This window comes from Macaca fascicularis, chromosome 8 (assembly GCF_037993035.2).
Source record: "Macaca fascicularis isolate 582-1 chromosome 8, T2T-MFA8v1.1".
Classification (NCBI taxonomy): Eukaryota; Metazoa; Chordata; class Mammalia; order Primates; family Cercopithecidae; genus Macaca; species Macaca fascicularis.
Window position 1 is genome coordinate 6,910,874 of NC_088382.1, and position 16,469 is coordinate 6,927,342.

A 16,469-nucleotide genomic window follows, 5' to 3' on the forward strand; every position below is an offset into this window, starting at 1 on the left:
CCTCTAATACTGCCTTCCCCCATTTCTAGAGCTACTGAGTCAGATGTGGTTGCAACTCTCCAGAGATACGAGAGGATTGTTTATCATTGAAAACTTAAAGTCAAATTCCAATTTGAAATTAAACTTAGGAACTTTGAACGGCATACAGGCCCAATTTTTAAAAATAAACTTTCTTAACTTGCCATATTGTTTTCTAAACATAAAAACAATAGAATGCAAGATCCTTTTTAAATTGCTACTTTTTAGCTATTCAGGATGACAAAGTATAGGTACACAGTGGGTGAGATAATGTGTGTCCGTGTATGTTAATCTTACGTAAAAGCAAATTACAAATATACATGATGTGTGTATATACAGATATGTATATAGCATATATGTATATAGTGTCTATAAAAATATACGGCTCTTGAAGTGTGTGCCATTTAAATAAAAGAAAATTTTGTATGATACTGACTGCATTGCTAATTAATTGAAGTCTTTGGGAGAAGAATGGAACAGAAACAAAAATGTCCAGTAGTAGATATTTTGTGTCAATTTAAAAAGATATTTGAGGCAGGTATGATGGCTCATGCCTGTAATCCCTGCACTTTGGGAGGCTGAGGCAGGAGGATTGCTTGCGCTCATGAATTTGAGACCAGCCTGAGTAACATGGTGAAACCCATCTCTACAAAAAATACAAAAAACAATTAGCTTGGCATGGTGGCGCATGCCCATAGTGTCAGCTCCTGGGGAGGCTGAGGTGGGAGGATTACTTGAGCCCAGGAGATCAAGGCTGTAGTGAGCCATGATCGTGCCACTGCACTGCTGCTTGGGCGACAGAGTGAGACCTTGTCTCAAAAAAAAAAAAAAAATTAAAAATAAAAATATGTTCTTACTCTTGAAGTCATGAAATTAAATTAAGGTTTTAAGAAAAATGTATGATGTGACAGTCAGGTACTCTTTAAAAACAAGGAAGAATACTGTATATTTAGCCCCAGAAACACTAGCAACAGGAACAGCCACAGTAATGGTAGTTAGTGTTTCTTGCTTGCCTGCACTGTCTGTGCTGTATGGGAATCGCTGTCTCAGGATTCCAGGCGCCTCACATCAGCACAGGTGGATGCAGTGCTGAGCACTGGAATGACCCTCAGCAAAATGTTAGTTCAACCCAGAGGCCACTTCATACTTTTCCTGCCTTTCAAGAGCCAAAAGTGATATATCTCAAAATTGGCTTGAGTATGCCTTCCAATTCCAGGCTTCACAGTGCCTTAAGAAAACAGACAGACCACCCACCCCTCAGTGGAGGGCCATTTTTACCACCAGAAAAGCCCAGAATTAAAGATGACCAGTGCCAATTCTATCTTCTGGGAGCATCCCGACAAAAGAATCTGTGTTTTCCTCCAACGATTAGTAGTAATTTTTAGAGATACAGAAAGACTATGGATGTCCATCATATAGTATAAAAATGAACATTTCCAAATAAAGATCTCCCATTTAATGTAGCTTTTCCATAAATCACCACATATCAAGGAGAATGAGAACAAACCTAGAAACAAAGCCATCTGGCTCATCCACATGGATGACAGACCTTGAAATTTCCCTGTCTCTTGACCTTGATGACTTAGTTATTTTCTAGTTTATTGCCCTAGAATATCTTTCTGTTTAGTATCTCTCTTATTTTTCTTGGCTGTGACTGAAACCTAGAAATGTAGAAACCTGCCCAGAAATAAGAAATTCCATTCTAGTATAATAAAGTCTTAGTACAAGAAAACAAACAAACAAACAACAACAAAAAAAAAACAGTAAATAAGCCATCCTCCAATGGCAGCACCAAACTCCACTTGCCTTTGGAGAATGATTCCCATCCCTGTCATCTGCACTGAACTGCTCTCATCAAAACAGTTCCAAGATACTTGAACCTCCCGTGGGAGGGGACCCGGCTCTTTCCAATTTCACATGCGTAGCATGTGAAACATATTCATGTTTTGCAGGAATGTTTGCCAGCGCCTTCATATCTGAAGAGGATCACGCCATGAGCGTGATCTGTGGGCACACGTGTCTGAATAGGTCCCGCTTTACATGTGTGCGAGGACAGTGTGTGTTCATTTTTTCCTCTTGTTGATGGTTGACACACTCGGCAAAGTGTGGGGCCTTGGGCTGTTCTTCCTTTCTCAGAACTCAAGTGGGTTATGTAGGTTTAACATTGAAGGTCACAGCAGCCCTTCTAGCTGCATGGTTTGCTGCTCAGTGTTATATGATTTGCTAAAAGAGTTGCGCCCCAGACATAGTCTTTAAAACTTGGCAACACATCGAAGCTCCAGCAACCAGAATGAAATATTTTAACGCAACATATATATATATATATATGTTTACACTTATATATATATATTTATTTTAGTGTAAAATATGTCCTGAAGTTTTTTATTACTCCCACAACGTTTTGAATGATCAAATTTGACAAGAAAAATAGGTCCATTTGTGAGGCAACTATGGCAGATTGATTACACATTTAAAAGTTTATCTGGCTATCTTCCTTCTCACCAAGATTGTGAGCATTACTTTTTATACCAAAAGAAAAGTAATCTTGAAATTGGCTCAGTAAAGGAAAACATAGATAATATATGAAAACTATCCCCAACTTGGAGATTCTGATGTTTATTTCTCACCAACTGTAGATGCTGGTTGAGAGCTCGTTTCTATTTAAATAAAATTCAAGGTCCTTAGACCTTTTTATTAATTAGTTTTTGTCCATCTGAGTGACCTAAGGTGGACAAAAACTAATTAATTAGAGAGTCTAAGGACATTGAATTTTCCAGTAAATTAACAAATAATTTGAGATTTCCTTGGAAACATTTTACTGTTGTCCATTTCAATTTAAAAATAGGATTTTGCAACCATCTCTCTCTCACACACACACGTTTTTGTATCCCAGCGATCCACCTATCTTCCCACCCAGCCCTTCAATTTTTCTAGCAAACCCTTGAATTTTTCTAGTAAATTCACAAATAATTTGAGATTTCCTTGGAAACATTGTACTGCTTCCCACTTCTTTTTAGAAATAAGATATTGCAATCATGTGTCTTACACACACACATACATGTTTTCCACCCCTGTGATCCCATCTTCCCACCCAGGGTCGACTGTCCTCTCTCTTTCTCCATGGCCATGCATCCCCCAGCTGCTCTCCTTTCATCTCATTGTCAGAGTCAGGAAGCCACATGCATAGCTGGTGACTGCAGCTCACTTTCTTCCCTTGCAGGTTTGCCTGAGGATAAGGTCCAGATTCCTTCTTTTTAAGACACACACTGCTTCCTGACTGGCGCCCCAATCTCATGGGCCTCAGACCTGGGCACACGCTGTCCTTGGCTGTCCCAGCTGCCCAGTGGCCTCGTACCACGGCCGCCTTTGTGTCTCCTCCTTGAGTCTTCTCTTCCTCCTCAGGTCCTGCCATCTCCCATTGCATGCCCTCAGCAAAGATACTCATTTTGTGTTTCATTTTGATGCCAAAACCATTCTGCATTTTTGTCATTTCGTTTTAAATATTCTTACTTGGTGAAGAGTGAATAGAATACTGAAACTCTGCAACCATTCTGCATATACACCCTAGTAACAACAAGCAAAACATTCGCTCTTACAATTAGTTTGAAAACTTGAGTGTAAGATTACTAAATCCAGGGATATTCTGTTTGGGAGGCTTTTGACCTAATGTTCTTGGTTCCCTGTCATGAGGAAACTCTGAAACATCAGTTGAGGTCTCCAGACAGAAAAGTGGCAAAACGGGGCTTTCCTCCCCCTCCTTTTAGAGTTGGGCTTTCTTGTGTGTGTTTTCATTCTGGAGATTTTGCTGCCTAAGCAGCTGTGTACTCAGCAGTACTTCATGGCAGAGGCTGAGCCTAAAGAGGGAAGGGCTGGGAGATGTGAGTTTTGGGCAGCACTTTTCCTCCTAACCCCCTCGCCAGAGCCTGGGGGGTAGGCACATTACCCACAGTGAGAGGTGATGTTCACATGCCCTGTGACGTGGGAAGCAAGTTTTCTCCATATATTAATGCCAGACTTGCATTTCTAGAACCTAGAAAAGCCCATGCCAAAGCTACTTGCCATCTGTTGACTGTTTTTATAGTCTTGGCCTTTTCTTCACGTTCAGTGTAAGGCCCTGGAAATTGAGGCAAAAGCTAAAGGCCAAGGGAGGGAGGCCTGGCCTCTGGTACCAATTCCCTGGTGGGTCTTGTGACTTGTCTTAAGGAGCACACTTGCCTTTACCCACCCTGACCACGTGGATGCCTGCCCACATAGGGTCTTTCAAGCACTTCCTGAAACGAATCTGTTCTGATCTAGCCTTTTTGCTTTTTTCTATTCATAATTTTTTGTTGTCTTTTTTTGAGACGGAGTCTCGCTCTGTCGCTCAGGCTGGAGTGCAGCGGCGCGATCTCGGCTCACTGCAACCTCCGCCTCCCTGGTTAAAACGATTCTCCTGCCTCAGCTTCCCAAGTAGCTGGGGTTACAGGCGCACACCACCATGCATAGCTAATTTTTGTATTTTTAGTAGAGATGGGGCTTCGCCATGTTGGCCAGGTTAGTCTGAAACTCCTGACCTCAGGCAATCTGCCTGCCTTGCCTCCCAAAGTGCTGGGATTGCAGGCATCAGCCACCGCACCCGGCCATTTAGTAATTTATGAGTGACTTTCTGATACTGTATCTAGATAGCCAACCCCTTTCCTACTTTTGCTAGTATAAGAGACTGAAAGTTCACTTGTTGACCACTGTAAACTCCAAGATGTAGTAGGAAATAAGTTTGTGGGCCTCAGCTGGTGGCATTCTAACATAATAGTCCATGCCCCTCCTCCTGTGGATAGATACAGCCTATAATAATTTGAGTGTACCAGTATATCTGTGCTCCAGCAAATCCTACCTGCTTTGCTCTTCTGTGAGTGCAGCTGAATATTCTTTGCATTAGTTTTTTTCACATATATTAGAATATATGTTTTTGTACATATATTCATATCATTTTACTTCTTTGTGTGTTTGCCTTACCACTACTCCAAACTGTGAGAAGGAAATGTGTTTTTCCCTTCAAAATGTTCCAGTTATTTTCTACTGATAAAGTGGCTATTTCTCATCAATAGCGGGCACTTTAAATATATGTAAGTTTAATGAGACTGCTGTAGTAACCTCATGTAAATTTCTTTGGGCATTTCATATGCAAAAGGTGTCACATTTTACACGGGTGTCTTTTAGAGTTCTCGTAGGGCACACACATATTTACCCAGATGTCTGTGAGCTTGCAGCCTCATGGCACGTTATGCGGACCCGACGCTTGCACAGATTCCTGGAAGCCAAGGAGCAAACACAGTGCAGCAGATGTTGTCAGGCCATGTCTGCATATATAGATATACACACAGCAAGAATAGTTACAGCAGCTTACAATGACAAAATGCTTCTCTGTGTGTATGTGTGTGTACCTCTCTCTCACCAGATTCTCACACTGCCTTAGCTTGGGTTTCCCCAAAAGCAGAGCCTGAGACAAAGGCAGGCATGCAGGAAGTTTATTTAGGAAGTGGTCCCAGAGCGCAGCCATGCAGGACAGGCGCGGGAGGCAGGGGCGTGGCAGGGTGGTTCGGGACTCAGGCGGCCACCGCCGTGCTGGCTGGCGAGAAGCCCCACAGGACCTTCCAAAGAGCCCTGGGACGGTGTCTCAGAACATCCACCTGGGGCGAGAATGGGAACTGCTGTCCCCAGGGGGCAGGTGGAGCCCTGTGGGCATTAATGTCCCAGGTTTGGGAGCTGTGCTTGTGAGAGTGCCGAGGAGGCTCCCAAGCTGGGTGTCCTGAGGCAGCATGGAGCCAAGGTCCCTGGGCATGGCCTGGGGGTTTGTTGGAAGGCCCGAGGCAAGGCCTGTCTCTGAGATGTCCTGAAGGGCAGGTCGGGCCCAGAGAGCTAATTCCGAGCAGCACTAGAGGGTTAATTCGAGCAGCATCAGAGGGTTTCCCTGGCACAGCAGGGGATGCTCTGAGGCCCCTTTAATGAAGGAGAAAAGTGAGGCTCAGAGAAAGTCAGTGCCCACCCCAAGTCTCGTGGGCCCCAGGCTGTGGGCAGTGGCTAAAGACAGGCTAGTGGGTGACTCGGGGCCACGTGGAAGGGGAGCTTGTATTTATAGCCCCCAGTCAGCAACGCTGGAGAGGAGAGGAGAGGAGAGGAAAAGCAATGTTCTGAGAAAGACAATGTTTCTAGGAGATTGGGGCAGGGTAGGCCTGGAGACAGGAAACCAAAGCCAGGGTTGCCGTGCAGAAGTGAGATGAGGCTGCAGCAGCAGAGCGACTGCAGAGACACTCGGCAGGTCCTGGGTGGCCGCGGAGTTATTCTGCAGACTTCCACCATTCGTCTATTTTTTGGGATATTTTGTTAAATTCTCAGCTGGGAAGATACTAGTAATGTTTTCCCTACAGAGGTAGAAAGAAAATATAAAACTATTTTCTTTTAAAAACTGTACTGAATGTAGGGCCGGGCATAGTGGCTCACTCCTATAATCCCAATACTTTAGGGTGCCAAGGTGGGAGGATCACTTGAGGTCAGGAGTTCAAGACCAGCGTAGGCAACATGGTGAGACTCCATCTCTACAGAAATTTTTTTTTTTTTTTGAGACGGAGTCTTGCTCTGTCACCCAGGCTGGAGTGCAGTGGCGCGATCACGGCTCATTGCAAACTCCACCTCTTGGGTTCAAGCCATTCTCCTGTCTCAGCCTACTGAGTAGCTGGGACTACAAGTGCCCACCACCACGCCCAACTAATTTTTTTGTATTTTTAGTAGAGACGGGGTTTCACCATGTTAGCCAGGATGGTCTCAATCTCCTGACCTCGTGATCCGCCTGCCTTGGCCTCCCAAAGTGCTGGGATTACAGGCGTGAGCAACTGCGCCCAACAGAAAATTTTTTTTAAAAAATTAGCTGGACATGGTGGCTCATGCATGTGGTCCCAGCTACTCAGGAGGCTAAGGTGGGAGGATTGCTTGAGCCCAGGAGGTTGAGGCTGCAGTGAGCCATGATCGTGCCACTGCACTCCTGCCTGGGTGACAGAATGAGACCCAATCTCAAAAAAAGAAAAAAAAAGTACTGAATGATAAATAATTACAAATAGAAGCAGTTAAAATTTAGCTCTAGGAATGAGATTGACACATTTAGGCTACAATATACTAGGAACTTCCTTTAAATGAAACTAGAGTGTTCTTGCCTTTCTGAATTTAAGGTACACTGAAAGAAAAAATAATAATAACGTAACAAAATGTCTCAGTGTTTTCTATGCCAAGTAGAATCTTATGTATGTCTGTCTAGAGACATACATGCATACATTTGCCTACACATGTGAGGTAGGGGTGTGTGTGTGTATGTGTTTCAGTTCTCTAAGAGATAGACATTCCAAAGCTTGGTGGGCAATGGGGGGAGGCTTTAGACCCTGTAATATTGTTGGACTATCACTGTAAGAAGGACGCTAGCACCTGGGTCACAGTGCTAGTTGCTAGCAGAGTACCAACTAAAACTCTGGTCTCCCAACGCCCCATCCAGCACTCTCACCGCTGTACTGATATGCCTATTCTTATCTTTTTTTTTTTTTTTTTTTTTAAGTGCTGTCTGAGGAGCGTTAACATTCTTACTTTTTCATTTTTGCAATGAAGTATACAGATACTGATGGCCATTTACATCTCCTTTCTGCCCTGTTTTTGCTGTCTCTTTCTGTGTTATGTGGGTTTGCTAAAATACTGGGTGGAGCTCTGTGGAGGAGGTAGCATGATCATCTCTGAAGTAGGCTGTTTTTTTCTTTTTACCATAAACTGAATTTAGTTGGTCACAATGACTGTTCTAAATGGCTAGAAAAGGGAAAAGGCTAGCAAAACTTAGACGATTTTCTAAATTTAGATAATTTTCTAGAAGACACTTTCAAGGCAAACTAGTTTTTGCTGTCCTTTATAAGGCCGGCAGGAAGCACGTGTTGTTTCTGTTTTAAAAAGGGAGAGGAGCGGACTTGGGAATGCGGATGGGAATGCTTGAGAAATCTCACAGCAGGGCTGTGTGTGCCCTGCCGGGTCCCACTGCCCCTGGACAGAAACCCCCCTAACCCCACCCCCAGCCAAGACTTTCTGTTTCTTTATCCCCTCTTTCTGCTAGCACCCAAAACGTTGAAAGAATTCCAATGGAGAGAATATTTGCGATAATATTGGAAGATGCTCAAAATACACAGGATTAATTTACACGAAGACTCAGCGGGAACACAAGCCATCTTTTGTACATGAAGATGCACTACTGACCCGCCGTCCACAAATGTGTTTGGACAGTTATTTTCTCAGTATGGGTGATGGCTCTCCAACGAACTGCTCCTCTCCTCCTGCCTGGACACCCTTTTCTCTGTGCTCTCCTGGGTTAGAGTAAATGGATGCAAACACACATTTCCGTGCCCTGCAGCAACTTGAGACTCCTGTGAGCAAAACGCACTGACGGGCAACGTGCGTGGGTGGTGAGAAGCATCCAGCTCCCATCTGTGGAATAAAGCCACCCAAACCGTAGGGAAGAGCGCTGTCGTGTAAGGCCAGGGGATTTTCAGAAAAGAAATGTGTTCTTTCCTCTTTGATTTTCATGTTCATAAAGCTGTAGGTGCAGCTTTTTAAAATTTGATGATTTCATAACCGCTGAAGTTCATGCTTTCCTGAACTATTTAGGAAGAAAATCTACCCCTTGTATTGGATGAGATGATCTGTCCCTTCGACCTCTGGTTCAGTTCCCATTCTCCCAAGTGTTTAAAGCTGCGAGTTTTTTCATATTTTCATATTTATTTACATAATTTAAACCCCCTGTGTGCATGTACTTTAAGGAATTGTACATCTGCCTGGGCTTTGCAGAAGCTGAAAGGGAACAATCTTTTTATAACTCACATTAGAAACACAAATTACTTAACAGGGCTATGTTTTGCACATTAATCTTTAAAGGTGCAATATATTTTAAGCATTTTAACCTTATTTTAGATCTGATCAGCAGTAGAATGTTTTCAGATAAGAAGCAATGCAGCAAAAGCAAAACAATATTCAATACCCAGATGATGTGGCAAGACAGAGAATAGTATAACTTTTTGTCTTCCAAATATAACTTTTATCTTCATTTCTTGATCTGAAATTTGGTAGGAAGTGTAACAAGTATGTATCAACATATTTACTGTTTGCCATTTCAAATGTCGATAGTGAAGCTGGGACCTCTATTTATTATGGAAGACCATAGAAAACCCCATAAACATGTTCTACTTCTGTCTGTGGCCAGCAGTCCAGCAAAAATGTTCTAAAACCACATGCACTGTGTTCTGTGATGATTATAGTTTGACTGTGCTGGAAAGAGAGACTGTGAACTGCAAATGGTGATTATGACTTTGGGCAAATCATTGAACTTGTAATTATGTCTCCCAAGACCTCCTAACCCAAAATAAGAGAGTATTTTACTACAAAATATATGTTACGTCAAACTGCTTTTTACAAAATACCAGCTCTAGGGACATTTCCAAGTCATTTTCGGAGGAAGTTTGTCGAATTTCTGTTTCAGGGTGTGTCGCTCGTGTACTGGAGGGGGAGATGGTTGAGTGAGAACCGATAGGCACAACTTGGCCATAAAATGAAGTGCAAACCCACGTTTTATGTCTATAGGATTCCTCATTCTAAAGTAATTTTTACAGAAAATGGCACTCTAAGCAGCAATTCATTAAGATAAAGACACAGATACAGCCTTTAGAGTCACACTTTGTCATGAAAGAGCCTCCCTTATGTCCTGACTTGAACCTATAACATCTGCTGAACTGTCCACGTCAGGAAGACTCAAAATACATTTTGAGGCCAGTTAGGTGATTTCAGATTGAACCTGCTAACATCAGATGCTGCAGTAAGTAGTCTCCCTAGTTTTGTTCTCACAGTAGAATAATCATTTCGATTTTTAAATGTTGCTCCATGGAGACTGGTACGACGTGCTCATGCTCTGCAGTTCCATTTTAACAAATAACATAATGGATCGCTGTCAAATGAATGCCATCGCAGACATCGTGTTGGGTAACAGAAGCCACACCCTAGCAGTGCTTACTGCATGATCCATTTCCGTGAAGCTCAAGAATGAACCAAACTTACTAAAGGTGGTAGAAGTCAGAATAATGTCTTCCAGGTGGGAGGAGTTTGAGGCTATGAACTGAGCGGTGGCACAAGGGAGCCTTCTGCAGCGCCGAAAATGTTTCCTAGATCTTGACCTTGGTGCTAGTTACATGAGTGAATTCATATTTTAAAAGTTATCAAGCTGTAAATTTCAGGTTAGTATACTTTATCCATCTCCTGTGTTTTATATCTCAAAAATTCTCTTAAAAACTAAAAGATGTTTAAAAATGAAATGTTTGACAAGTTTTGTTGTGACGCTATGACCCTAGTTACTATGGGTGGTTTTATTTGTCTCTGCAGTTTTCATCTGGGAGTACCTAAATAATGCCTAACGAAATGAACTTTGGAAAAGTAATTTTAAAGTAACTGTCTACAGAGAACTGTGGATTAAACCATTCTGGCCATCTGATGAGGGTTAAAAGTATTCAGTTAGGTATATTAGCAATTTGACATTCCAAAACACGATTCTTTCCGGATCAAGCATAAAAGGCATTTGCTCTTGGAAGACCAAGAAAGAATTCATGCAGTTCCCATTAGTCTAAAAATAAATAATAAATAAATAAATGTCTGAGTCATGTATTAGATTTTGTTGGAGTTCAGTGGCTTCAAGTATAGGAAGAAAATGATTTGTGCTATGAATAATAGTTCTACCCATTGCCCATTGGACTAAATATAAGATTACTCTCAGAAAAGTGAAATTGACTGAATTCAGTTCTGCTTTGAACTACTCCAATGCAAGTGTTTCTGACTTTTGAGCCATAGTATAGAAAACTGAATAAAATAACTTTATTCATGTTGAATTGGGTTGGGGAAGGAGCGATATTTGTGACATTGGAAGCCATTGTAGAGTCTTCATTACAGTACAGATTTGAGAATCAAACACACCTGGTCTGAGTCCCAGTTCAGTTCCTTAGGAACTACTGGCTCGATACTTTCTAACACCACATTTCTGGTTGATAAAACAGGTATATAAATACCTACTGTGCTATGCTAGTGTGAAAATTAAGTGGAATGAGTTAGCACAGTTCCCAAACTGTGTGCCAAGGCACCCTGGGTCCTTGCAACAAACAAATTGGAGTAAGGGAGACAGTCTGAATATTCAAGGGAAGCCCAGCAGTACTCAGCGTCTGTCAGCCACTGGAAGAATTCATAGCTCAGCGCAGCTCACAGTTTCAACAGTATCAGCTCGTACCTCTGTAAAGCTAGGCTTTTGGTGGTTGCTCTTTGTGAAAAGCAAGTCCTACAGGAAAATTAGCGTAGAGCGTAAAATGCAGGTGGCAGTGTCCAATTTGATTTCAAAGTGTGAGAAGTCAGGCAGCACCTAACTGGCAAATATATTCCATTCATATGTCACTGGGGTTACTTAAGACAGAACATGATCTTTTCTTAAAACTCAATTTATATGTATATTGGTATTTTCAAATAGCTACTAAATTGTCAAGACATAAGTACTTAAATTATTTGGAACTAACCACTTAATAAAAGCAACTGTTAGGTATTTCTGTTGGCCTAGAGATCAACAGAGAAAAAATAGTGAATCACTAAGGGTGCCATGAGCTGAGAACATTTGAGAACGTCTCGCTTAGAACCTTGCACTTGGTAGGATATAAATGCAACCTACCCTCTTCCTCCCCTTCCCGCAATCCAGGTATTGCCTTTAATTGTAATCTCTATGATTTTATATGTTTATCGGAAAACTAGTAAGTCAAAAAGAACTAATAAATTGTGTAAGACCTTCATTAAGATGTATCCTTCCGTGTTTTCCTAACTTCTGAGATCACTAGGAAAAACAGCCATGTTCCTTGCAAGCTGGCTGGCTGGCCCTGTCTTCTTTCAGGTGAACAGCATTTGTAACTACCTCGTACCTCGGAACAAGTGTTCTCAGAGCAACATGCACGTGTTCCGTGGGTACCCATGGTTGCCTTCGGGCTAATGCGTTTTTGGAAGTGTAGATGGGTGCCAGTTTTACAAAACTCATGTGGTCCATTTCTGCTTGTAATTTATAGTTTGCCTCCTTGCCATCCTCACTTGCTCTAAGATGAACTAGTTTTATAACATTAGATTATACAGAAAAGCCAAATTTACTTGAACACCACAGCAATTTGGGAAGTAAACTTTCAGTGTGATTCTCCAAATGCTTGTGGTAAAAGTACAGGGACTTGAATCATTTTCCCATCATGAGTTTCAGTTATGGAGACCCGCCCCCTCTTTCTAACCCTCCTGCCTTGCATGCGTGTCTCTTGCAATGGAAGCTAGTGGAAAATTCCTCTCCCCTTTCACTCTGCTGCCATGAGTTTCAAAAAGCATGCCATTCAGAATTGACGTTTTCTTCTGCATGCTCGAATTTTTACTCAACAACCGGAAGGGAAAAAAATTATTTCAAGAGATATTTCTCTATTTATCAAAGGGGCACAAAGCCACAGCAGCACTTTGGACCACCGTAGAATGGCTGACTCACTTGCCTCATCAGTTGATGGGCACATGTTCCTATCAAACAGTGAGTGCCTTTGAGTGATGGTGTGTGACACACAGCACAGCAGCGCCATTTCTCAGAGCTGCAGCAACACTGGTTCACACAAGTCACTAGAGATTCCCATCTCCACTGACTCACTCAGTGGGAACAAAAGCTCCCATGCCGGTGGGAATGTGGGGCCAGGGGAGCACCGGAAGAAGGGAGCCATGGCAGAGGTTTTCCTATTGTTAGGTTTGTTTGTTTGTTTCAGTGAGTCATCTTACCCCCATTTTTTTTTTTTTTTAACCAAAACTCACTGTGGTTACTTCTCTAGTTTGGGTTATGACTCCTACAAGCCAGTTTAATTGTATCAGTGGTAGTGAATTCTTGAAAGCTTCCCTCAGTTGTAGAAGTTTAGTTTCAAATTGAAGTGGTCCAAGTGCCAGCTTAAGGTTTGTGGTTTACCGTCTTTATTGAATCCCCCGCAGCGGAAGAACCTACATTGGAGTTTTGGCTGCTCTTTGGGATTCGAATTATGAGTAGTTGGTTCCACTAGAATCTTGGCCCTCTCCTCAAGTGGCTTGAGGCACACTTTGACTTTAGGAGGCCAAAGTTAGAGCCTACATGAAGGCTTTGTCCAAAATGCCTTTCCTGCACCCCAGCATTTTCAGGTGGTGTGTATAGACCTGACAGTACTCTACTCGTGCCTGACTTCCCAGCTGTTGGTCCCCTGCCACTTAGATGCCTTTCACGGACAAGTCCATGCTAGCCTAAGAAATTTCCCGAAAATGGCAGTGTTAAACTCAGAATTGGGATTTGGATCCTCATCTCAATCATTATCCCCAGTGGTCACTAGCCCTCCTCTGGCCAGCTCGAGGAAAACGCTGGGGTTTTCATTGCAGCTTACTTGCATATCAGTGGTCCTAGTAAGCACTCAAGAGGAAAGATCAGACCAGCCAAACTTGCAAGGCAGGCTGATGAGCCAAGGTACAGAAAGTACACCTCATGGATTTTTATAATGATGGCCATAAGTCATACAAGGTGAAGCTTAATGCAATTTAGAAAGATTTGAGGCTGGGCACGGTGGCTCAAGCCTGTAATCCCGCCACTTTGGGAGGCCGAGACGGGTGGATCACAAGGTCAGGAGATCGAGACCATCCTGGCTAACCTGGTGAAACCCCGTCTCTACTAAAAAATACAAAAAAACTAGCCGGGCGAGGTGGCGGGCGCCTGTAGTCCCGGCTACTTGGGGGACTGAGGCAGGAGAATGGCGTAAACCCAGGAGACGGAGCTTGCAGTGAGCTGAGATCCGGCCACTGCACTCCAGCCTGGGCGACAGAGCAAGACTGTCTCAAAAAAAAGAAAGAAAGATTTGAAAAAAAGGAAGAAAGGCCCTCTTGCTCACAGAAGCAAGCTCTCACTGGGAAAATTGTTGTGTATAACAAGCATCTCTCTCTGATGATGCTGGAAAAATAAGGCGCTATCAGGGAGGAAGGGAAGGGTTGAAAGACCAGAGTGAGCAGCAGATAGGCACTTGGGTCCTTCCTTTTATTCCCACCCTCTTTTCCACTGGCTGTTGATAAAGTTTCATCGCTTTTTAGCTGTCTGTTGTATTTCAGTACCTCCTTGTGAACCTCTGATTATAACCTGGGGAGAATTACGTTTGACCAGTACTTAATGAACCAATCTAATCCTCAAAAGTTGGTTCTGGGCACCACGGAATAAACACCAAGACCACTCAACATATTTTCTGAAGAGTGGATTTCATTAGGAGGCAGGTTAGTCTTGGAACTCAGTCAAAGCAGCTTTAAGACAGTCCAGCTCCACAGATTTCAGAGATAACAGTACAAGAAAAATGACGCATGGGTTTGTACAGTTAAGTGTTGAAGTGTTGACTTCCATAAAAGAACACAAATGTCAATCTACAGCAGTACCATGGGTATGTAAATTGTGTTATACAGCAAAACACTGCACAGTGACGGGAAAGAACAAACTTCAACATGCACAACAGCATGGATGCATCACAGATAAAAGAGAGCAGAAAGGAGTATGCACTGATTGTTCCAATTATATGACATTCAAAACTTAGCAAAATTAACCCATGGTGGGTGACAAAGCAGAGTCGGGATTGTCCTTGAGAAGAGGGGGATATTGACGAGGAGGGACCTGAGGAAGCCACTGCAGGGCGGGAAGCCTTGTGTATCTTGAGCTGGGTGGTTATCACACAGGTGCGCACAGATATGGATGAGGAGGGGCATGGGGGAGCCATGTGCAGGGCAGGAAGTCCTCTATATCTTGAGCTGGGTGGTCATTGCACAGGTAGGCACAGATATAAAAATTTACGAAGTTGTACACTCACGATTTGTGAATTTTATTCTATGTAAGTTATATCTAAAAAAAAACAAAAAAAAAAAAAACTAGATTCCCTAAAGCAGAGACAGCAGGGCTCGAGTCTGAGCTATAGCCATGCCAGCATCTAGATCCATGAAGAGGTTGGGGTTGGCCTTGCCCAGGTGATCACTCGGGGATGGGGGCGTGCTGTGAATGGAAGATGTGCCTGCTATCAGCGCTGATTTTGCCCACCCTTTATTTCTACAACGCTGTCTTCAAAAGAATTACACTTCAATTTTATACCAACTATCGTGCCTCTTCGTGAATCCCTCCCCATCTGGAAAGCCTCGCCAAGCTGCCGCTCCATCTCCAGATTCTTCTCGCTGGCTGCCGCTAGGTGGCTGTGAAGGGTGGCAGCGTCACTGGTGCCCAGCTCAGGCCGCAGCCATGTGGATGCTGAATCCCCGGGGGCTCTGCCTCTCCCTGTGTGTGTGGGTCCTGGGAGTGAAGCAGTGTGGCGTGGGGTGGTTGCACACACCCCCAACTGCAGGGCTGCACCCAGACACGTGCGGTGACCCCGGCTCTGCAGCCACTTGTTGCCCTGGCACCAAGCCAGCCACTCAGCATCCAGCACCTCCTCACCTCTCCTCTGGGGTGAAGCGGAAACAAAAGTATGTGCCAAAATTGTTCTGCACACCGTGTCCCAGATTTTCCACATCTGTTCCCACTTGGGGTGAGGGGTGTGCTTCTGGTGTGACAGCTGTGGGCTGTGTAGGGTGGCGGGCGTTGGCGGTGAAGTCTGTTGTCCTCCTGACCCACACACGAGGGGGTGTGGATTTTATATTGACATCTTTTTAAAATCTGTTTTATTGGAAGAGGCTCTCAAAGGAAGACATTTTATCAGAGTTTTGCGGCCTGTGTACGTTCTGATACCTCTCAGAGCTCGAGCTTCTTACCCATATAGGACAAGCTGTTGTGAAATTGAGTGAGACGATGTAGCCACATGGCGTGCACCTGATAAATGCCACCACAGTGATGGTCAGCAGCGTGGTCACCACTGTCATTTCACAATCGCAGCCCAAGGCGCCCAAGGGGAAGGAGTGCCTCTCTCTGTTTTGACCTTCTCTGACTGTTGTCCTAATAAACAGTGTCCTTTCTGCAAGAAGCTGTAGACTTTTGAAACAAGCAAGTGAAGCGCTCCAAGGCCCTTGTTTTGAGAAGGGGCAAGTGCGTTAGGTAAGGGATTTCCTCAGGTGCTTACGTTCCACGGCTCCTGGGCCTCTGACTCAAAGCTGACCATCTCTGCTGATACTGACTTAGGATTTTAAATCACTTAAAATTGAGCTGGATAGAGAAAAGGTCCTACTTCAGCTGAGAGGTCTGCTTATTCATGATTTTTTTTTCTCTTTCTCATGCAGAGACTGTTTATTTTAGTGGCAGCGGTATTTGGGGGTGAAGAAGGGGAAAGGCAGAGTAGTGTGCCATCAATTCCATGCATGGCAGCTATGACGTCTTCATGGCACGGGACAGGCCAATTATGTAA

At 43.6% G+C, this 16,469-nt stretch overlaps 2 protein-coding genes across 6 annotated transcripts in view; one reads left to right on the top strand and one right to left on the bottom strand.

The window, feature by feature from the left end:
- The window catches only part of MCPH1 (microcephalin 1), a 240,996-nt gene that overhangs the window by 126,225 nt on the left and 98,302 nt on the right, over positions 1-16,469 (top strand). The window contains exon 13 of one of the 2 annotated variants that reach the window (XM_045397817.3): positions 8,135-9,457. The exons of the other annotated variant lie outside the window; for it this stretch is intronic. Coding sequence (XP_045253752.2) covers positions 8,135-8,149 — 15 coding nt within the window. The 3' untranslated portion in view covers positions 8,150-9,457. Of the gene's footprint in view, positions 1-8,134; positions 9,458-16,469 lie in introns of those variants that run through there. 2 annotated transcript variants of the gene reach the window in all.
- Positions 1-16,469, bottom strand: part of ANGPT2 (angiopoietin 2) — a 62,459-nt gene that overhangs the window by 33,998 nt on the left and 11,992 nt on the right. The gene's annotated exons all lie outside the window — the stretch shown is intronic.